The 17153-nt window shown below is 40.6% G+C and overlaps 1 protein-coding gene across 1 annotated transcript in view; it reads right to left on the reverse strand.

Annotated features, from left to right (window-relative positions):
- Positions 1 to 17153, reverse strand: part of map3k20a (mitogen-activated protein kinase kinase kinase 20a) — a 106497-nt gene that overhangs the window by 35258 nt on the left and 54086 nt on the right. The window contains exons 8-11 of the mRNA XM_079822456.1: positions 15489 to 15575; positions 15330 to 15404; positions 11176 to 11282; positions 7399 to 7534 (exon numbers count right to left, since the gene is read on the reverse strand). Of these exons, the coding sequence (XP_079678582.1) occupies positions 7399 to 7534; positions 11176 to 11282; positions 15330 to 15404; positions 15489 to 15575 (405 nt within the window). The remainder of the gene's footprint in view (positions 1 to 7398; positions 7535 to 11175; positions 11283 to 15329; positions 15405 to 15488; positions 15576 to 17153) is intronic.

A 17153-nucleotide genomic window follows, 5' to 3' on the forward strand; every position in this document is an offset into this window, starting at 1 on the left:
CCCAAATGTACTGAGGGGAGCTGAAGCTCATTAAATATGCAAATTCTATCCAATCCTAGCCGTGGGCGTTTACTTCCAAGTCTTCAGTGCGGCACACCCATCAAAACCGAGCGTGTCTTGAGAGAGGCTCAAAACCATGGCAGAAAATAGCCTATTACTTATTCATTATGATGTTTCTGAATGTAAAAACCACGCAAACGTCATACGTTGACCTCAGACAACAGTATAAAAAAATAAAAAAGCCAGTTCACGACACCTTTAATCTCCCAACCAGGCATTGTTAGGCGGAGCCGATACATATCGATACATATCGCGATACATATCGTTATCGTTTTATCGCCCAGCCCTATATGCTAGTGTTTTTTTTTTTTGTTAAACTATGTTTTACAGCCTAAATAAATATCTACCATTGGTGTAAAGTATTTGAGTAAATGTAATTAGTTACTGTACTTGAGTATCTTTTTGGCTACTTTGTAGTTGTACTGAGTATCAAAGATATTAGCAACTTTTACTCTCTACTTGACTACATTTTTGAACAAGTATATTATTTACTTTTTACTCCAATACATTTGTGTTGAGTAATGCAGTTACACATTACATTTTACATGGCGCCTAACTTTTTTTGCAGCAGTTTGTTTGTTTAATGCCATCTAAGGGCTTTGAAGGTACTATATCTTGTCCGTTTTGCCTTTACTCACCCAAATATTTCAACAAGATTACTTACATAAATGCAAGTGTTTGATTTATGAGATGAGTTCATGACTGCAGCCGGTGATGAGGCTGAAACCAGCACATCCAGTGCCTGAAGGCTTTGACTATTTCACTTTACTTACCATTATTTTATTTATCCGCTATATTGACGAGACCTTTTGAAGGATATTGGTTTACTTATGGCCTTTTGTGTGCACTTGAGCTTAAGGCTGGCTACACACTGCAAGCGTGGCGTGAGCGTGGCGTTTCTGTTGCGTGTCAGCTGCGTGGCGTTTTCTATGTCTTTGCACACCAGAAAGGTGTCTGACGCGGCGCTGCTGCTGCTGCTGTGTGACATACAGGGAAGGCCTATTTTTCCTGTTAAACATAAATATATAACCTGCTGATACAGCAAAGACAACGTCGGCAGTATTGACGACAAAATAGGCTACAGAATATTTTGTTCTGTATTGACAGGTGCAATATTTGAAAATCGCTAATTCTTATTATTATTTTAAATTACAATTAGCGAGAGACTTTCAAACATCAAAATGTCATTCATTAATATGTATTCGTGTCCAAATGACATCTAAACATCTTTTCCTATTCAATTTGGCCTGGAAACGCTTCTAACACACTTGCGTTCCGCGTGAGAAATAGGCTTTGGTTCTATTTCTAGCATGTGTTTTCGGAACCTGAGACGCGTGTCACGCAGGCAGTGTGGAAGCTCCAACCTGTTAACATGGGAGCTGAAATACAACCCCAAATCAGAAAAAGTTGGGACAGTATGGAAAACGCAAAAAAAGAAAAAAAGAGGTGATTTCTAAATTTACTTTGACTTGTATTTCATTGCAGACAATATGAACACAAAATATTTCATGTTTTGTCTGGTCAACTTCATGTCATTTGTAAATATGCATCCTTTCCTGTCATTCAGACCTGCAACACATTTCAAAACATGTTGGGACAGTAAAGCATTTGCCACTTTGTAATGTTGCCATTCCCTTTCACAACACTTAAAAGACGTTTAGGGACTGAAGACACCAAGTGATGAAGTGTTTCAGGTGTAATTTTGTCCCATTCTTCCTGCAAACAAGTCTTACGGTGGGCAACAGTACGGGGTCTTCGTTGTCGCATTTTGCGCTTCAAAAATTCTTCTTTGGTTCGGAGCACACAGCGTCCATTCCTCCCAAAAAATACCTGAAATACTGATTAATCTGACCACAGTCCACGTTTCCACTGTGTGATGGTCCATCCCAGATGCCTCCGAGCCCAGAGAAGTCGACAGCGCTTCTGGACACTGTTAACATAGGGCTTCCTTTTGGCACAGTACAGTTTTAACTGGCATCTGTGGATGTAACTACGTATTGTGGTACTTGACAAAGGTTTGCCAAAGTAGTCCTGAGCCCATGTGGTGATATCGCTTATAGATGAATGACGATTCTTGATGCAGTGCCGCCTGAGGGATCGGAGATCACGGTTGTTCAGCTTAGGCTTGCGCCCTTGTCCTTTACGCACTGAAATTCCTCCAGATTCCTTGAATCTTTTAATTATGTTATGCACTGTTGAATGTGAAATATCCAAATCTCTTCCTATCTTTCTTTGAGGAACATTGTTTTTAAACATTTCAATAATTTTCTCACGTATTTGTTGGCAAACTGGCGATCCTCGGCCCATCTTTGCTCCTAAAGGATTAGACCTTTCTTGGATGCTGCTTTTGTACCAAATCATAATTACAATCACCTGTTGACATCACCTGTTTCAAATCACATCATTATTTAATCATTTTACTTCATTACTAGCCCTAAAATGCTCCTGTCCCAACTTTTTTTGAAATGTGTTGCAGGTCTGAATGACAGGAAAGGATGCATATTTACAAATGACATGAAGTTGACCAGACAACATGAAATATTTTGTGTTCATATTGTCTGCAATGAAATACAAGTCAAAGTAAATTTAGAAATCACTTTTTTTCAAAAAATTTTCTTTTTTTGCGTTTTACATACTGTCCCAACTTTTTCTGATTTGGGGTTGTATTTCGGCTCCCATGTTAACAGGTTGGAGCTTGCACACTGCCTGCGTGACACGCGTCTCAGGTGCCGAAAACACATGCTAGAAATAGAACCAAAGCCTATTTCTCACGCGGAACGCAAGTGTGTTAGAAGCGTTTCCAGGCCAAATTGAATAGGAAAAGATGTTTAGATGTCATTTGGACACGAATACATATTAAAGGGTAACTAAACCCTAAACCAACTTTTTTTAGTTAATGATCTGTAATACTGGGGCTTTATTAATGCTGTTCATTGATTCGAGTAAATGTTTTGACATTGAAGAATGAAGAGCACGAATGGGTGCCCGAGGCAGTGGTGCTGGAGCGATGGAAGACCCGGTTGGACGGAGAGCTCGCTGCCATGTTCCTGGGTCGAGGTGGGGTGGCTGCCGTCCGAGAGGGAGCGGAGTCGCCGCTGGAGTTTGCCGTCCGCCATAACGGGGAGGAGCAGGGAACGTGGGACTCGTTGCCGGCTGCCCTCAGCTGGAGGAGCCATCGCCGGCCACCAGGGGGCGGAGGAGGATCGAGCCGTATATCGAAAAGCGTCCAGTTCCCACGCATGGCACCATGAGGAAGAGCCTCTCAGCAGGCTGAAGACCGAGCGGCAGTGTGTCCGGGGACCAGGAACAAAAAATGTTTCCCTCTCTCGTACCTCATGCTTTCGGCTCCTTTTCTCTCGCCTCATCTGTCCTTACTCCCAGGTGCCGTGGCCGCTGTGATCGGTCCCCGATCGGACTATGTGTATTTAGTGTGTATAAGTGTTACCTGTAGATTTCAATTTCCGTACAGTCTAATCTTTTGCTTTTGACTGCGGGTGAATCTCCAGTTGTCACTGATGATGTTTGGTCCTTTCTGTCACTTCGGTCTAGTTTTGCTCTTGGGTTTGTGACAGAGCTATGGCACTGCTATATTGTCATGTTTTGTGTGCTTATTCTGATTATTGTTTAATTTGCCCCACCTGTCCTCCCTATTACCTGCCTTGTTTGTTTCCTATTTAATCTCCTTAATCTTTAAAGTCCTGTGCTGGATCGTTGTGTTTCTGTTACCTGTCATTGCTTCATGTTTCCTGGTTCCTTGTGTGTGGTATGTTCTGGTTTTCCCCCTCGTGGGTAGTTTTTGTTATCAATAAAGCCCAAATTTTCCTGCACTTGAGTCCTTGCTCCTATCACTCATACCCGTCACATGACACTTTCTGGATTACAATCCGCCATCAAAATGATAGGTTTAATTATTCCAGCTGCTGTGAGAAAAGGCTATAAATGATCCGCCACCTGCAGCATCCTCACATGCGATAGCCTGTAGCCGGGACTCATTCTTTATGTATACAGACGTGACGTAATGGCGCAAAGACGAATGGCGGAAACTCGAAATTCCCATGAAAAATCCACCAGTACCACTCAAATTATAACACATGATTACAAGCTTACCATTGTGAATCGGGCTAAGGTAAGGAGATCGTTTTCATTGATTGATTCATTTTTAACCAAAAAAGTTACAGACTGCAGCTTTAATCTTTGCAATCTGGCAACTATGCGCACACGCTCTCTCTACACTCCGATGATGTGAAAACACTAAAAACAACGACAAACAAGCTGGAGTTCAGCAATCTGCATTTGAGATGTTCCGCCGAAATAAAAGTGACGTTCAGTGTTCCTTCATGAATGTGCGATTAAACCTCAGTGATGAACTGTAATAAATCCAAACATGATCTCGATATTTGTGATTTTGGTTGTTGAATAAATGCACGTACACAACCTCTGTGTGACGATACAAAGTCTTTTATGCTGTTGTTTTAATAGAAAAACATTAATGTAATTTGGAATTATTGGAATTACTACTAGGAATTTCACTGTTTTCATTTTCGAGGGAAGTTTCTTGTTTTGCCTTAAGTTTATTAATTTCTATGATAAAAATATCCAGTAATAAATCAGGAAACCAGATGAGGTAAATAAACCATACATATGAGTTGACATGAGTTGAAAGAGTTCTGATGAAATGTAAAAAATAATTTCTTAAATGATAACAATCGTTGCGATTTATAATTGAGCAAAATAATCAAGATAGTTAATTTTAACATTATACAGCATGACTAAAACTAAACAAAAACAGGACACGTTCAACTAAATATGATTAAAAAAAAACTAAAAAGGTACTTTTGACACAGGACTAAGACTAAATAAAAAAATAGCTGGCAAAATGAACACTACTTTACAACTGCATGTGTCAACTAACATTCATTAGAGTATTAGTAGACTGCAGCTGACTGTAAGGTTAGAGTTAGGGTTTGGGTTAGTAGAATAAGTTGACATGTTGTTGTTCATTTATTGAATAGGGGCAATGCACGTTAATGAACATCAGTATAAAATACTAAATGTAAACGTGCCAGATTACATCCGTAGACCCCAGGCAGGTAAAAAAAAACACAAGTTGCAAAGTTACTTATAGTCATTAGAGTGTCTAAAGTGGACCATCGTAATAAAGTGCAACCAAGCGTACAGCTGAAGACACGCAGCCAATGAAACGATTCCTTTTTTACAACACATGAATTTGTGCTCTAAATACTCCTGAAACAACCTAACACCGTTTACGCTGACATGTGTTTATTTGAGCAGCGTTTCTGTAGCTCATACACTAAAGCAGGGCACTAGCAACGTCAAGGCCGTGGGTTTGATGCTTGATCCCCATGGGGTGTTTCATCTGACAAAATGTGTACCTAATGTAAGCTGATTGGTATAAATGCGTCTGCCAAATGGATATATAAATGCAAAGGATGTAAAGGATCTGCTGCTGCTTGCATCCCATGATGGACAGGTGAGCTGCAGGTAACCTCTTAAAGGAACAGCTCACTCAAAATGTCTTCATTTACCCGACTGACGAAAACCAGCACACAAGTTGCATGAACAACATTTTTTATGTCTGAATATGTACTGGCAGTGTGCTTCAAATGTTAAAGTATATTTTTTACTTTGACCACTACGTTTCTTAATGCAGTTAAAAGGATAGTTCACCGAAAATGAAAATTAGCCCATGATTTACTCCCCCTCAAGCCATCCTAGGTGTATATGATTTTCTTCTTTCAGACAAACACAATCAGAGTTATATTAAACAATGTCCTGGCTCTTCCAGCTTTATAATGGCAGTGAATGGTACCTGAGATTCTGAAGCCCAAAAAAGTGCATCCATCCTTCATAAAAGTTATCCATACGGCTCCAGGGGGTTAATACAGGCCTTCTGAAGTGAAGCCATGGGTTTTATAAGAAAAACTTTATAAACTAGAATCACTGGCTTCCGTCCACAAGTCTAGATCCGGCGGAAGAGTGACCTCTGACCCGAAGCATGACGTGGGATGTAGGCGTAGTGTAAGCTCAGGTCAGAGTCGACGCCTCTCACGGTTCAAACACATAGGGCTGGGCAACAAACTCAAGCTCCTCCCACATTTCTCTTTAAAAATTATTGTTATATACTTATAATTCATGACCGGTGTTTTGTTCTGCTCTATCCTCTGCGCTTCCACGTTCATCAATTAGTCATGTGTTAGGTCAGAGGTCACTCTTCCGCCAGAACTAGACTCACGGACGTTACCGGAAGCCAGTGATTATAGTTTATAAAGTACACAAATGCATGGCTTTGCTTCAGAAGGCCTTTGTTAACCCCCGGAGCCGTGTGGAGCACTTTTATGATGGACAGGTGCGCTTTTTTGGAGTTAAAAATTCTCCATTCACTGCCATTATAAAGCTTGGAAGAGCCAGGACATTTTTAATATAACTCTGTTTGTGTTTGTCTGAAAGAAGAATGTCATACACACCAATGATGACTTGAGGGAGAGTAAATCATGGGCTAATGCAAATTTTTGGGTGAACACTTTTAAAAAGTGCACTCAAACAAAGTTTTATTTTACAGTACATTTTAAATCATTCGTTTTAATAATCTTTAGTCATGCTTTAAAGAAGTACAGTAGTAGCCAAAGGGAAACTGACATCTTTACTCTTTATTCAGATATTATTTATTCAGATATTATTAACGATTCTGTAAGCATATTGCATAGTTGTGCTTGAAGTTGATTGTTTTATTTGTGATAATAATGAAATGAAACATGCCAAATTGTGCGGACATTATTTTCGGTCAGGCTAGTATACAAATAAAAATGTATGAACACATGCAAAAACAAGAGAGACCAATGAAATATTAATAATTGATTATGTTGTAGTCAATGTATGGTTTTTCCTGTGAGCTTTTTGTTTTATATGCATTTGATTTTATGCATATAAACCTGCAGCTGTAGCCAAATAATTTTTTCAGATAAATATCAAGTTCATTGGTTTGTTATTCCCTTAAATTGAAAATATTATACAAAAATATATATTTTCCTGATATTTTAATGGTTTAATGAAACTTGTAGTGTCATACAAACAATGATCCCCACTAAACATCACTTTTGGCCACTATTGTAACGTGAAAATTCTTCTTCTTATGGTCTACTAAAGAAACAAAAGACCTGGAAAAACATGAGAGTAAAAAATGAGCTTTTGAGTAAGCAACCGCTTTAGGTTAGAGCGGCGAGTCGAGGTCCTCTGTGTCCTGCAGGAAGAGAGAGAGAGAGAGAGAGAGAGAGAGAGAGAGAGAGAGAGAGAGAGAGAGAGAGAGAGAGAGAGACTCACCGGTGTGTTGGACTGCTCGATGAGTTTTCTCTCCCACATCTTTAGCCGTCTCTCTCTTTCTTTCAGCTCTTGTTCTTTGGTGCTCAGATCTCTCTCCAACCGCTTCAGACGGTCTAGAGTCGCCTCGATCTCACACCTGCTCACACAATACACATCATATTCATCAACATAATATCCCTATTCATAAACATATCAATATTCATAAACAAGTGATTAGCTTGTTTGCTAATGAGAACATGCATCAATATTTTACTGCATAATGTGTCATACATTGATGTACTAAACATAAAACATGATTATTTTTGAGATTGGATAAAAATAAAAGTAATCTATTTTTTTAACATTTAAATATTACAAATTGTACACCCACATTCACAGTGAAAATGTAACAACATTAATAAAATGTCACTGGACTCCGGGGCCAAAACATCACAAAAAAACAACACTTGTTTGTCCAAAGATAAAAAAAAAAAAAAAGTTTGAATAATAATAAAAATATGGACAAACTGTATCCCCACAGCCACACTTTTGGATCACATCGACAATTTAACAACATAGTTATACATTTCACTGGACTTTGGGACCAAAACAACAGAAAAACTTTGTAAAATTGTATAATTGTATACAAATACAATATATATATATATATATATATATATATATATCTTAATCACATCGAACGTAAAAGTTTGTTTATATAACGTGTGTGTATGTGTGTGTGTGTGTGCGTGCGTGTGTGTGGTGTGTTTGTGTGAAGAATTAATAAAGAATTTTATTAATGATTATGGACTTTGGGGCAAAAAAAATCTGAACAATCTTCAATAATCAGTTATTAAACTATGTTCTGTTCAAAATGCATCATACTCTAATAGTGTTCATATTGTATTGTTAAACCTGTCTAAAACTGTTACTCATTTCAAGTATATGTATTATAACATAAACAAATAAAATACAACATTAAAAAAAAAAAATCATTAAAACATGTTGATACTTTCTCTAAAAATGTGTTGTTTTGAAGAAATTGTTGCTTTTCACTGATTTTCCTGGTTTGGCCACCACAGTATACAAAGAAATAGATGTTGATGTTGATTATTCATGAAGAATAATTTCTGAATGCTGCATTTATTCTCCAGACAGAATAAATGTTGCCAAAAGTAAGACATTTTCTCAGCTGGCTGACAATATTCAGTGCAGAATCACCCAGTGGTGTTTCTTTAATTATACGCTCTAACAATGCTGGGTTCATGTTTGGGTCAAATATGGACAAACTCAACTGTTGCGTTAAAAAAATGTATTAAAAAACGAATGTTTGGTTTGTCAACGTGGGTTGAAACAACCCAGCATTTTTTAGAGTGTAGGTAAGTACAGTCAAGTCACTGTTCATTTGTAATATCTGATTTCCCCAGCAGAGGGAGCTACACATTCTCTTCAGAAAGCAGTTATTTATAAATGGACAGGAGCTGGAACTCGTGTCCTCAAACACCTCCCAGCAGGGCCGCCCGTCCCGTCGAGCCCCACCCATGAGGCCCTGCTTGCTCAACTTCAACACCACACTTCCTGTGTGACTGATTTCACAGTCTGTCTGCTTTCTAACAAATGATATTGGAATTTCACAATCATATGTGTCCTAAAGTTCCCCTTTTTGACACGTCACATTTCTTTTCTTCATTCGTTGTTTCTCTGTTTAGCTGTAGGGAGGTACAGGAATCTCCTGTCCCTGTATCCTGGCCCAATTCCAGATGGTCTTAAAGGTGCTCTAAGTGATCCTGGGTGGAGTAACTTCTTGTTGACGTTCGAAGTGTTGTCAAACAAAACAGAGTCTAGCTAGACCCTCCCTCCTCCTCCTCCTCCTCCTCCTCCTCCTCCTCCTCCTCCTCCTCCTCCTCCTCCTCCTCCCTCTCCCGTCCGTGCTTCCTGATTGGAAGCCCTTCTGCCACCAGAGTTCTTGCCACCTTTCGAAGGCTTTTCAATGTAAATTCGGGATTTTGCGCGTTCCTTTTCCCTTTTCGTTGCCAGTTGTTCATCAGAACGTCGTCTCTTTGGTCATGTGTCGGCCATATCAAAAACATATAATACGAACTTCCCTCTTAATGCTTCTCTCTTCTACACACACTTCATGTGCACGCGCACTAACCCCAAACCTCCACCCTCAAATCATTCTTGTCGGTTATTGGCTGGAGCACTGTTTACTATGTTTCGTTGTCCAGTTTGCCCAAGTTTGTTTTGTTTGTGGAGCTTGTGCTGACAACAGAGACCGTGTTTTTTTACAGTGTGTTCAGGGGACAGGAAGCTAGCGGATAGTGAGGAGATGTTTGCTGTATGTGACAAAAAATGTTTTGGCCTAAAAAACACGTGACATCGCTTAGAGCACCTTTAATATAGCAGGACTTTCTAGACCACCAGTACACAATGATCTGGTTTCACAAACTTAGGCCTTAGTTCAATTAGGACGTTTAAGTAGGTTTTATAAACATGCCTAAGAAAAAAAATTACTTTAAAGCACCACTTTGATTACTTAGAGGGTCATGAAACCCTAAAGCAAATTGTGGCGAGGTTGGCGAGCGAGAGGGGTGGGAGTGATTGAGAATGAGCGTCACCTGCGAGGTCTCGAGTCCTCTCATGAGGGAGCCCGGAGGCATATAAGGACGAGCGACACCAGTGAAGGTTGAGAGAGGGCCAGGCCCGGACTTTACATTGTGTTTTGTTTACATCTGTTATGTGTGTGTGCGCGGCAGTCGTCCTTATACGCCTCCAGGCTCCCTCATGAGAGGACTTGAGGTGACGCTCATTCTAAATCACGCACTGGTCTCGCCCGCTCCTCCCACGTCTCTCGCTCGCCAACCTCACCACATAAATATTCTGAGATTTTAACAGAGTTATGAGTGTTGAGCATCATAGAAGTCAATGTTACCATCCATTCGTTTTGATTGTTGGAGAAAACTAGATCATTTAAAAAAAAAAAATTGCACTATATTCAGCTTCCGGGTTTAAATTCATCGTTGTATCAACGTCACAGAATGTGATGACTCATCGGTGTCTCATAATTATTCACTGAGTCTGCGTGTCCTTATCCTATGAGAAGAGGCCTCGCTTAATTATTCATGAGTCTGCGTGTCCTTATCCTATGAGAAGAGGCCTTGCTTAATTATTCATGAGTCTGCGTGTCCTTATCCTATGAGAAGAGGCCTCACTTAATTATTCATTAGTCTGCGTGTCCTTATCCTATGAGAAGAGGCCTCGCTTAATTATTCATGAGTCTGCGTGTCCTTATCCTATGAGAAGAGGCCTCGCTTAACACAGCAGCATGTGTTGATTGACAGGAGCTTCAAAGAGTGACAACGCATTCATTGAGAGATGCATTAATGAATCAAAAACGTGTTTGTTTTTGCTTTGTAAGGGTTTCCGCATCACATAAGTTCTCTTCAGTAGATCCTGAGTCGAAACAAACGCGATTCATCCACACAGTGAGTGTAACCGCTCTTTACGACCCATTAGCCAATCAAACGGCTCATAAAACTGTTGTCGGTCAGTCTCCCCTCCACTCTGCAGCTTAACCACGCCCACTTTTATAGCATTTTTCAAAACTGTGGTGAGAACTGACGGCTGCTGAAACAGGGGGTTTCATGACCCTTTAATTAAAACTTTATAGCATTTAAACTTCAGTTTTCAAATCAAAATGTGTAGCATTTTTCACGGTGTGTGGTAAATAGGTTATAGTGTATAGGCAGGTAGATGATACTGATATTACAGTATGTAATCATTGGCGTGTTAGTGTACCTCCACTCTGCTTTATTGTGCAGGAACGTGTTGCACTCATCAGGTAACTGACTGTCGTTCCACATGGACTCCAGCGTGGACAGGATGTGTTTGAACATCGGCCTGTCCTACAACACAATCACACAACATCTGCATTAGAACATCAGCATTTCAGACACAGGCGCTTTCTGAAACACTGTGAAAACGTTATACACTGATGATTGGCTTACCTGGCCAATAAAGCATACTCAAATTCAATACACTCAATACACCAATATCTCACAAGCACACCTTAATGAAAAAGACTTTAGCATACTTTTAAAAAAAAAACTTAATACGAAAATAATATGCTTAAAGGATTAGATTATTGTTTAACCTTTTTTTTGCTAAAGGATGTTTGTATTAGTCTTCACACGAGCACTTTGTAAACACGGGGGTGGTACTTCCGCCTACGTTTAGCGTGACCTTTCCGATGTGATTACATAATCCGTGGCACATCACAGAGCAGTGCAAGATGAGCAATTTAGGTTAAAAAGTAAATTCATTTTTATTTTATTTTTTGAAAATGACAGATGGTTTGGCTAGATAAGACCCTATTCCTCGTCTGGGATCGTGCAGAGCCTCTGAAGCCCTTCCTTTGAAACTGCATTGATTTGGATCTAGCACCTATTTGAACATTTTGATCTGGTGTTTGCTGAGTTGTAAGATCCAGTCGATCAGCGGAGCTCAGCGCTCTTTAACCTCGCAGAGAGCAGCATTTCCTCGGTGTGGCGAGGTTGACGGGCGAGAGACGTGGGAGGAGCGAGCGAGATCGGTGTGCGTGATTGAGCGTCAACTGCGAGGCACACCGGTCTCGAGTCCTCTCATGAGGGAGCACGGAGGCATACAGGGACGAGTGACACTACTGAAGGACGAGAGAGGACCAGGCCTGGACTTTACGTTGTGTTTTGTTTACATTTTGTTATGTGTGTGTGCGCGGCAGTCGTCCGTGAGGACTTTCAGTTTTTGTTTATTTTGAATTAAAGTTGTTGAACATTTGCCGGTTCCCGCCTCCTTCTTCCCATATCTACAAACTGCGTTACATTGGTGCCAAAACCCGGGAGGAAGGAGGGACATTCTGTCGGAGAGCCTCTCGCTGCTGAGGGGGATCGCGGTGCTGAGGAGTTCGAGCAGCGCGGAAGAGTGAAGGAGGCGGTGGTGCTGGAGCGAGTGAAGATCCGGTGGGACGGAGAGCCCGCTGCCGTGCCCCTGGGTCGAGGTGGGGTGGCTGCTGTCCTAGAGGGAGCGGAGGAGTCACTGCCGTCCGCCATGTTGAGGAGTAGCAGGGAGCTCGGGACTCGCTTCCGGCTGCCCTCAACAGGAGGAGCCAACGCCGGCCACCAGGGGGCGGAGGAGGATCGAGCTGTCCACCGAGCGTCCAGTACCATCACATGGCTCAGCAAGGAAGAGCCTCTCGGCGGGCTAAAGGCCGAGTGACATATACCCCTTTTCCACCTAGGCAGTGCTAGAGCTAGATCGGAGCCAGAGCCTAGTTTCAAATCGGTTATTTGTGTTTCCACATCCAAAGCCCCAGCTCCGAGCCAGGAAAAGTGGTTCTTAAGTAGCACCAAAACATTGCTGGGCTAGAACAGGGCTAGAAGTAAGAACCGATTACGTCAGGCGCTGGGGGCGGGGTCAACAAGACCAACACAAACTTGAGATCCGCCATTGTTGAAATAGCAGCTAATGGAACTAACAGCTGCTGCTCGTTTGTAATCTCCGTCTATACAAATTATGGCGAACTGCATGAATGTGTTGGATTCGCTGTGTTTTCGCTGTGTTTTGATGCCGATGTAGGATCGTAAAGCCATGTAAATCAATAGTAACGCAACGTTTGCATTGTTGATGGAAGGCTTGCTGTGCAGAGACCGATCGCTGTATGATAATGAGTCCAGCGAGAGCACATGACTCCTTATGCTTTTGATTCACTCATGCGTTTTTTTTTTTTATATCATACGTGGATCGGTCTGCGCAGCGCCGATGCATCTCGAACAAGCCAGGTGTGTTTGTGTCTCCCGCTGCCCAGGGTTGCCAGGTTTTCACAACAAAACCCACCCAATTGCTACTCAAAACACACCCAATCGCGTTTCAGGGGGGCTTCCCCAGTAAAAATCACATTTGGGGGTAAAATATGTGTTTTTTTGGCATGGTTGCCTACTAAAATTCGCATTGCCGGGGCTAAATATCACATAATTGGGGTCGACATGAAAAACAGCCCGCGGCAACAGTGATGAAGTAGCCCAATTACACGGGAACACCGCAGTCTTGGCAACACTGCCGCTGCCTCGCTAGAGTTGCTGAGAAAGATGAGACGTATACAGTGACGTAAGACCTGGCTCTGTTGTGGCTCTCAGCATGTGGAAAAGCAAACGGTTCTTAGAAGGCTCCTCAGTCGAACCAACTATGAACTGGGACTAGCTCTGGCTCTGAACTAGCTCTAGCACTGCCTTGGTGGAAAAGGGGTAATTGTGTCAGGGAACCGGACCAAGTTTTTTTTTTGTCTCTCTCTCTCCACTCTCTCATCCTGTCGCTGTCTGTGTCTCCGTCTCCCGTTTCTCTCGTCTCATCTGTCCATACCCCCAGACGCCGAGATTGGCCCCCAGGGGGGGAGTAGGCGGCGTCTCGGGTGTACCCCCCGGCCTGCGAGGGGCGATAGGGGTATGTGGCGAGGTTGACGAGCGAGAGACGTGGGAGGAGCGAGCGAGATCGGTGGCGTGATTGAGAATGAGCATCACCTGCGAGGCACACCGGTCTCGAAGGACATGAGGGAGCACGGAGGCATATAAGGACGAGCGACTCTGGTGAAGGACGAGAGAGGACCTGGACTTTACATTGTTTTGTTAATGTTTTGGTACGTGTGTGTGCGCGGCAGCCGTCCGTGACATTTTGTTTATTTATTTGATTAAAGTCTTTTACATTTTCACCGGTTCCCGCCTGCTTCATCCCTAAACATATGAACTGTGTTACACTCGGCTTGTCCTTCTGACGTTTGCCGCTGGCTCTGATGTCTCTGTATTGGTTAAACACGAGATATAATTCGTCTTGTGTAGATCTAACAGGCGATCTTCGGTCTCATGAATATATAATTTGTTGCCAGCCATATCGTTTAGACTGAGGGCAAAGTGAAGTTTCATAACTTTATTTTTTGGGGATGTTTAACTTTACCGTTGTAGCCGACTAGCGCTGACTTTGTTTGACTGAATTGTTTGCTTTATTTATTGCATAGCTCCTTATACCTTTTACTACTTTTATAATGGCTATTACTGATCACACACACATCGCGATAGACGCGAATTTGATGCTCTATTCGCGTTCGGTGTGAACACAGCATTAGGGTTTGTGATCTCAACAACCCAGGAAGAATCTTGTTGTAGTACCAGCTTTGCAGATGTTGTTTATGCTCAAACAGCAACATTACACACTAACTAAAGTAAAAAAAGTTAAATCATAATTAAGGACCTCTTTAACAACAGCTGTGTGTAAACTCAACTTGTAATCTGAGTGTTTTTGAGTGTTATGATACAGTATTCTGGCACGCCCGTGCTCTGTGAGTGACAGGCAGACTAATTTATGAAGCTCGCTTAAATGAGTGTGAGCATTCAGAGGAGATGTGTGACCTGACACAGTGAAACTGAGAGGGGAAAAACAAGCCCTGACATGAGCCCGATGAAATGAACTTTGATCGGATGAAATAAAAATGTCAGGATAAGAGACAGTCATGTATTAATAACGACAGCGGTTATTAATGCCCTGACTAAACAGCATGTCTAATCTATTATTCATGCATTAATGCATTGCACTTTAACGTGGAGTAAATACCAAACAACATAATTACTCTATTAGAATACTGCAACATATTGCTAATGCTTTGCAATGTATGTAATTATGTAAGGTTCATTATATGTTTGCTTTGCAATATCAAAGCCATAACAATTTATGCTGTATTTGCTGAAGATCTCACAGGATAATCACACTGTAAAAGAGTTGATCCACCTTTCTCATGTCGTTCCAAACCTGTATGACTTGGTTTTGTTTTGTATTACTGGGTTTGGTTTACTCTGTGGTCATGATCTACTATATGACCTAATTTACATATTGAGGTAAACATGCATATTTGTTTTTGTTTTTTTACTTACTTTGGCTTCCGTCACCCAGCAGCTTCTCATCAGACAGGCAAAACTGGCCGGGCAGCTACTGGGAATCGTCAACCTCTGCGAAACACACATGACACATGTCAAAAACCACACATCAACCACACTTCATCAGTGACACAGCCAATCAGAATCTCCCGTCACCTCGTTCTTCTCCACCACCAGCCAGGCCACCTGCAGCCCCTCCAGACCTTTGAAGGGAATTTCACGCGTCAACATCTCCCACAGGACCTGAAAGAAACCTACTTATAATTCACAGCTATATGATAAAGAGAACTACAATATCTGTGCCAACAGACCCAGTGAATCCACCAAGTGACCAAAAATACTCTAATTTGTTACAGCCAAAGTTATTCGTTTTCCTCAAATTATATTTGGTTCAAAACTTAAATATTGAGTTAATATTGATACAAATATTTATTTTCCCAAAGACAAAATAATTAGGTCAATATAAGTGTTGGGCAATCGATTATTCACGATTAATCGCATCCAAAATAAAAGTCTGGCTTTACATAACATGTGTGTGTACTGTGTAGAATTAATATGTATATATTAATACACACTTATTAATGTATATATTTAAGAAATATTTGCATGTATATATAATATATAATTTATCTTAAATATAAATATTTTATATATACACATAACATATTTTTCTTAAATATATACATTAATAAGTGTGTATTTATATATACGTACATAATAATTATACAAAGTACACACACATGTTATGTAAACCCAGACTTTTATTTTGGATGTGATTAATCATGATTAATCAATTGCCCAGCACTATATATGTATACACTGAACAAAATTATAAACGCAACACTTTTGTTTTTGCCCCCATTTTTCTATGACAGCGTGTTCCAGTTCCTGCCATTATCCAGGACTTCGCACAGCCATTGAAGAGGAGTGGACCAACATTCTACAGGCCACAATCAACAACCTGATCAACTCTATGCAAAGGAGATGTGTTGCACTGCGTGAGGAAAATGGTGATCACACAGATAACGACTGGTCAGTATCCTGCCAATACAGTAAAACAGCACATTTTAGAGTGGACTTTTACTGTGGCCAGCCTACGGCACACCTGTGCAATAATCATGCCGTCTAATTAGCATCTCGATATGCCACACCTGTGAGGTGGATGGATTATCTCGGTAAAGGAGAAGTGCTCACTAACACAGATTTAGACAGATTTGTGAACAATATATGAGAGAAATAGGCCTTTTGTGTACATAGAAAAAGTCTTAGATCTTTGAGCTGTTTAGCTCATGAAAAATGGGGGCAAAAACAAAAGTGCTTATAATATTAGCACTCGCATATCAGCATTATATATATATATATATTTTTTGTATTTTTTTTATTTATTTATTTATAGGCCTTACAGCTTAATTTCACCATAAACAAAAGCTAAATTAGCTATAATATCAAAGTAGAATTTTTAAGATAACACTAAAACATTTTTTCAGTTAATGTTAATTTAGTTTACTTACTATAAGTAAGTTTATAGTGATGTATTTGTTTAAATCATATTCTCTATTACATTTATGTTCTAACAAAAAACAAACACCAAAAAATGTATAAAAATCCCAACAATTTCAGCAGCCAGTATGTGTTCTGCACATCAAGACTCTGGTGTCAAGCAAAAATACTATTTCAACAAAATTGTTTCTTTTTATTTTTTATATGTTGAATGTTATTTGGTTTTAGACTACCAACGTATGCCATGACTAGGGATGTACGATATTGGATTTGTGCCGATATGCCAATATTTTTCAACTCATTTTGGCCGATATACGTTTA

The sequence above is a fragment of the Gobio gobio genome (assembly GCF_949357685.1).
Source record: "Gobio gobio genome assembly, chromosome: 7".
Taxonomy (NCBI): Eukaryota; Metazoa; Chordata; class Actinopteri; order Cypriniformes; family Gobionidae; genus Gobio; species Gobio gobio.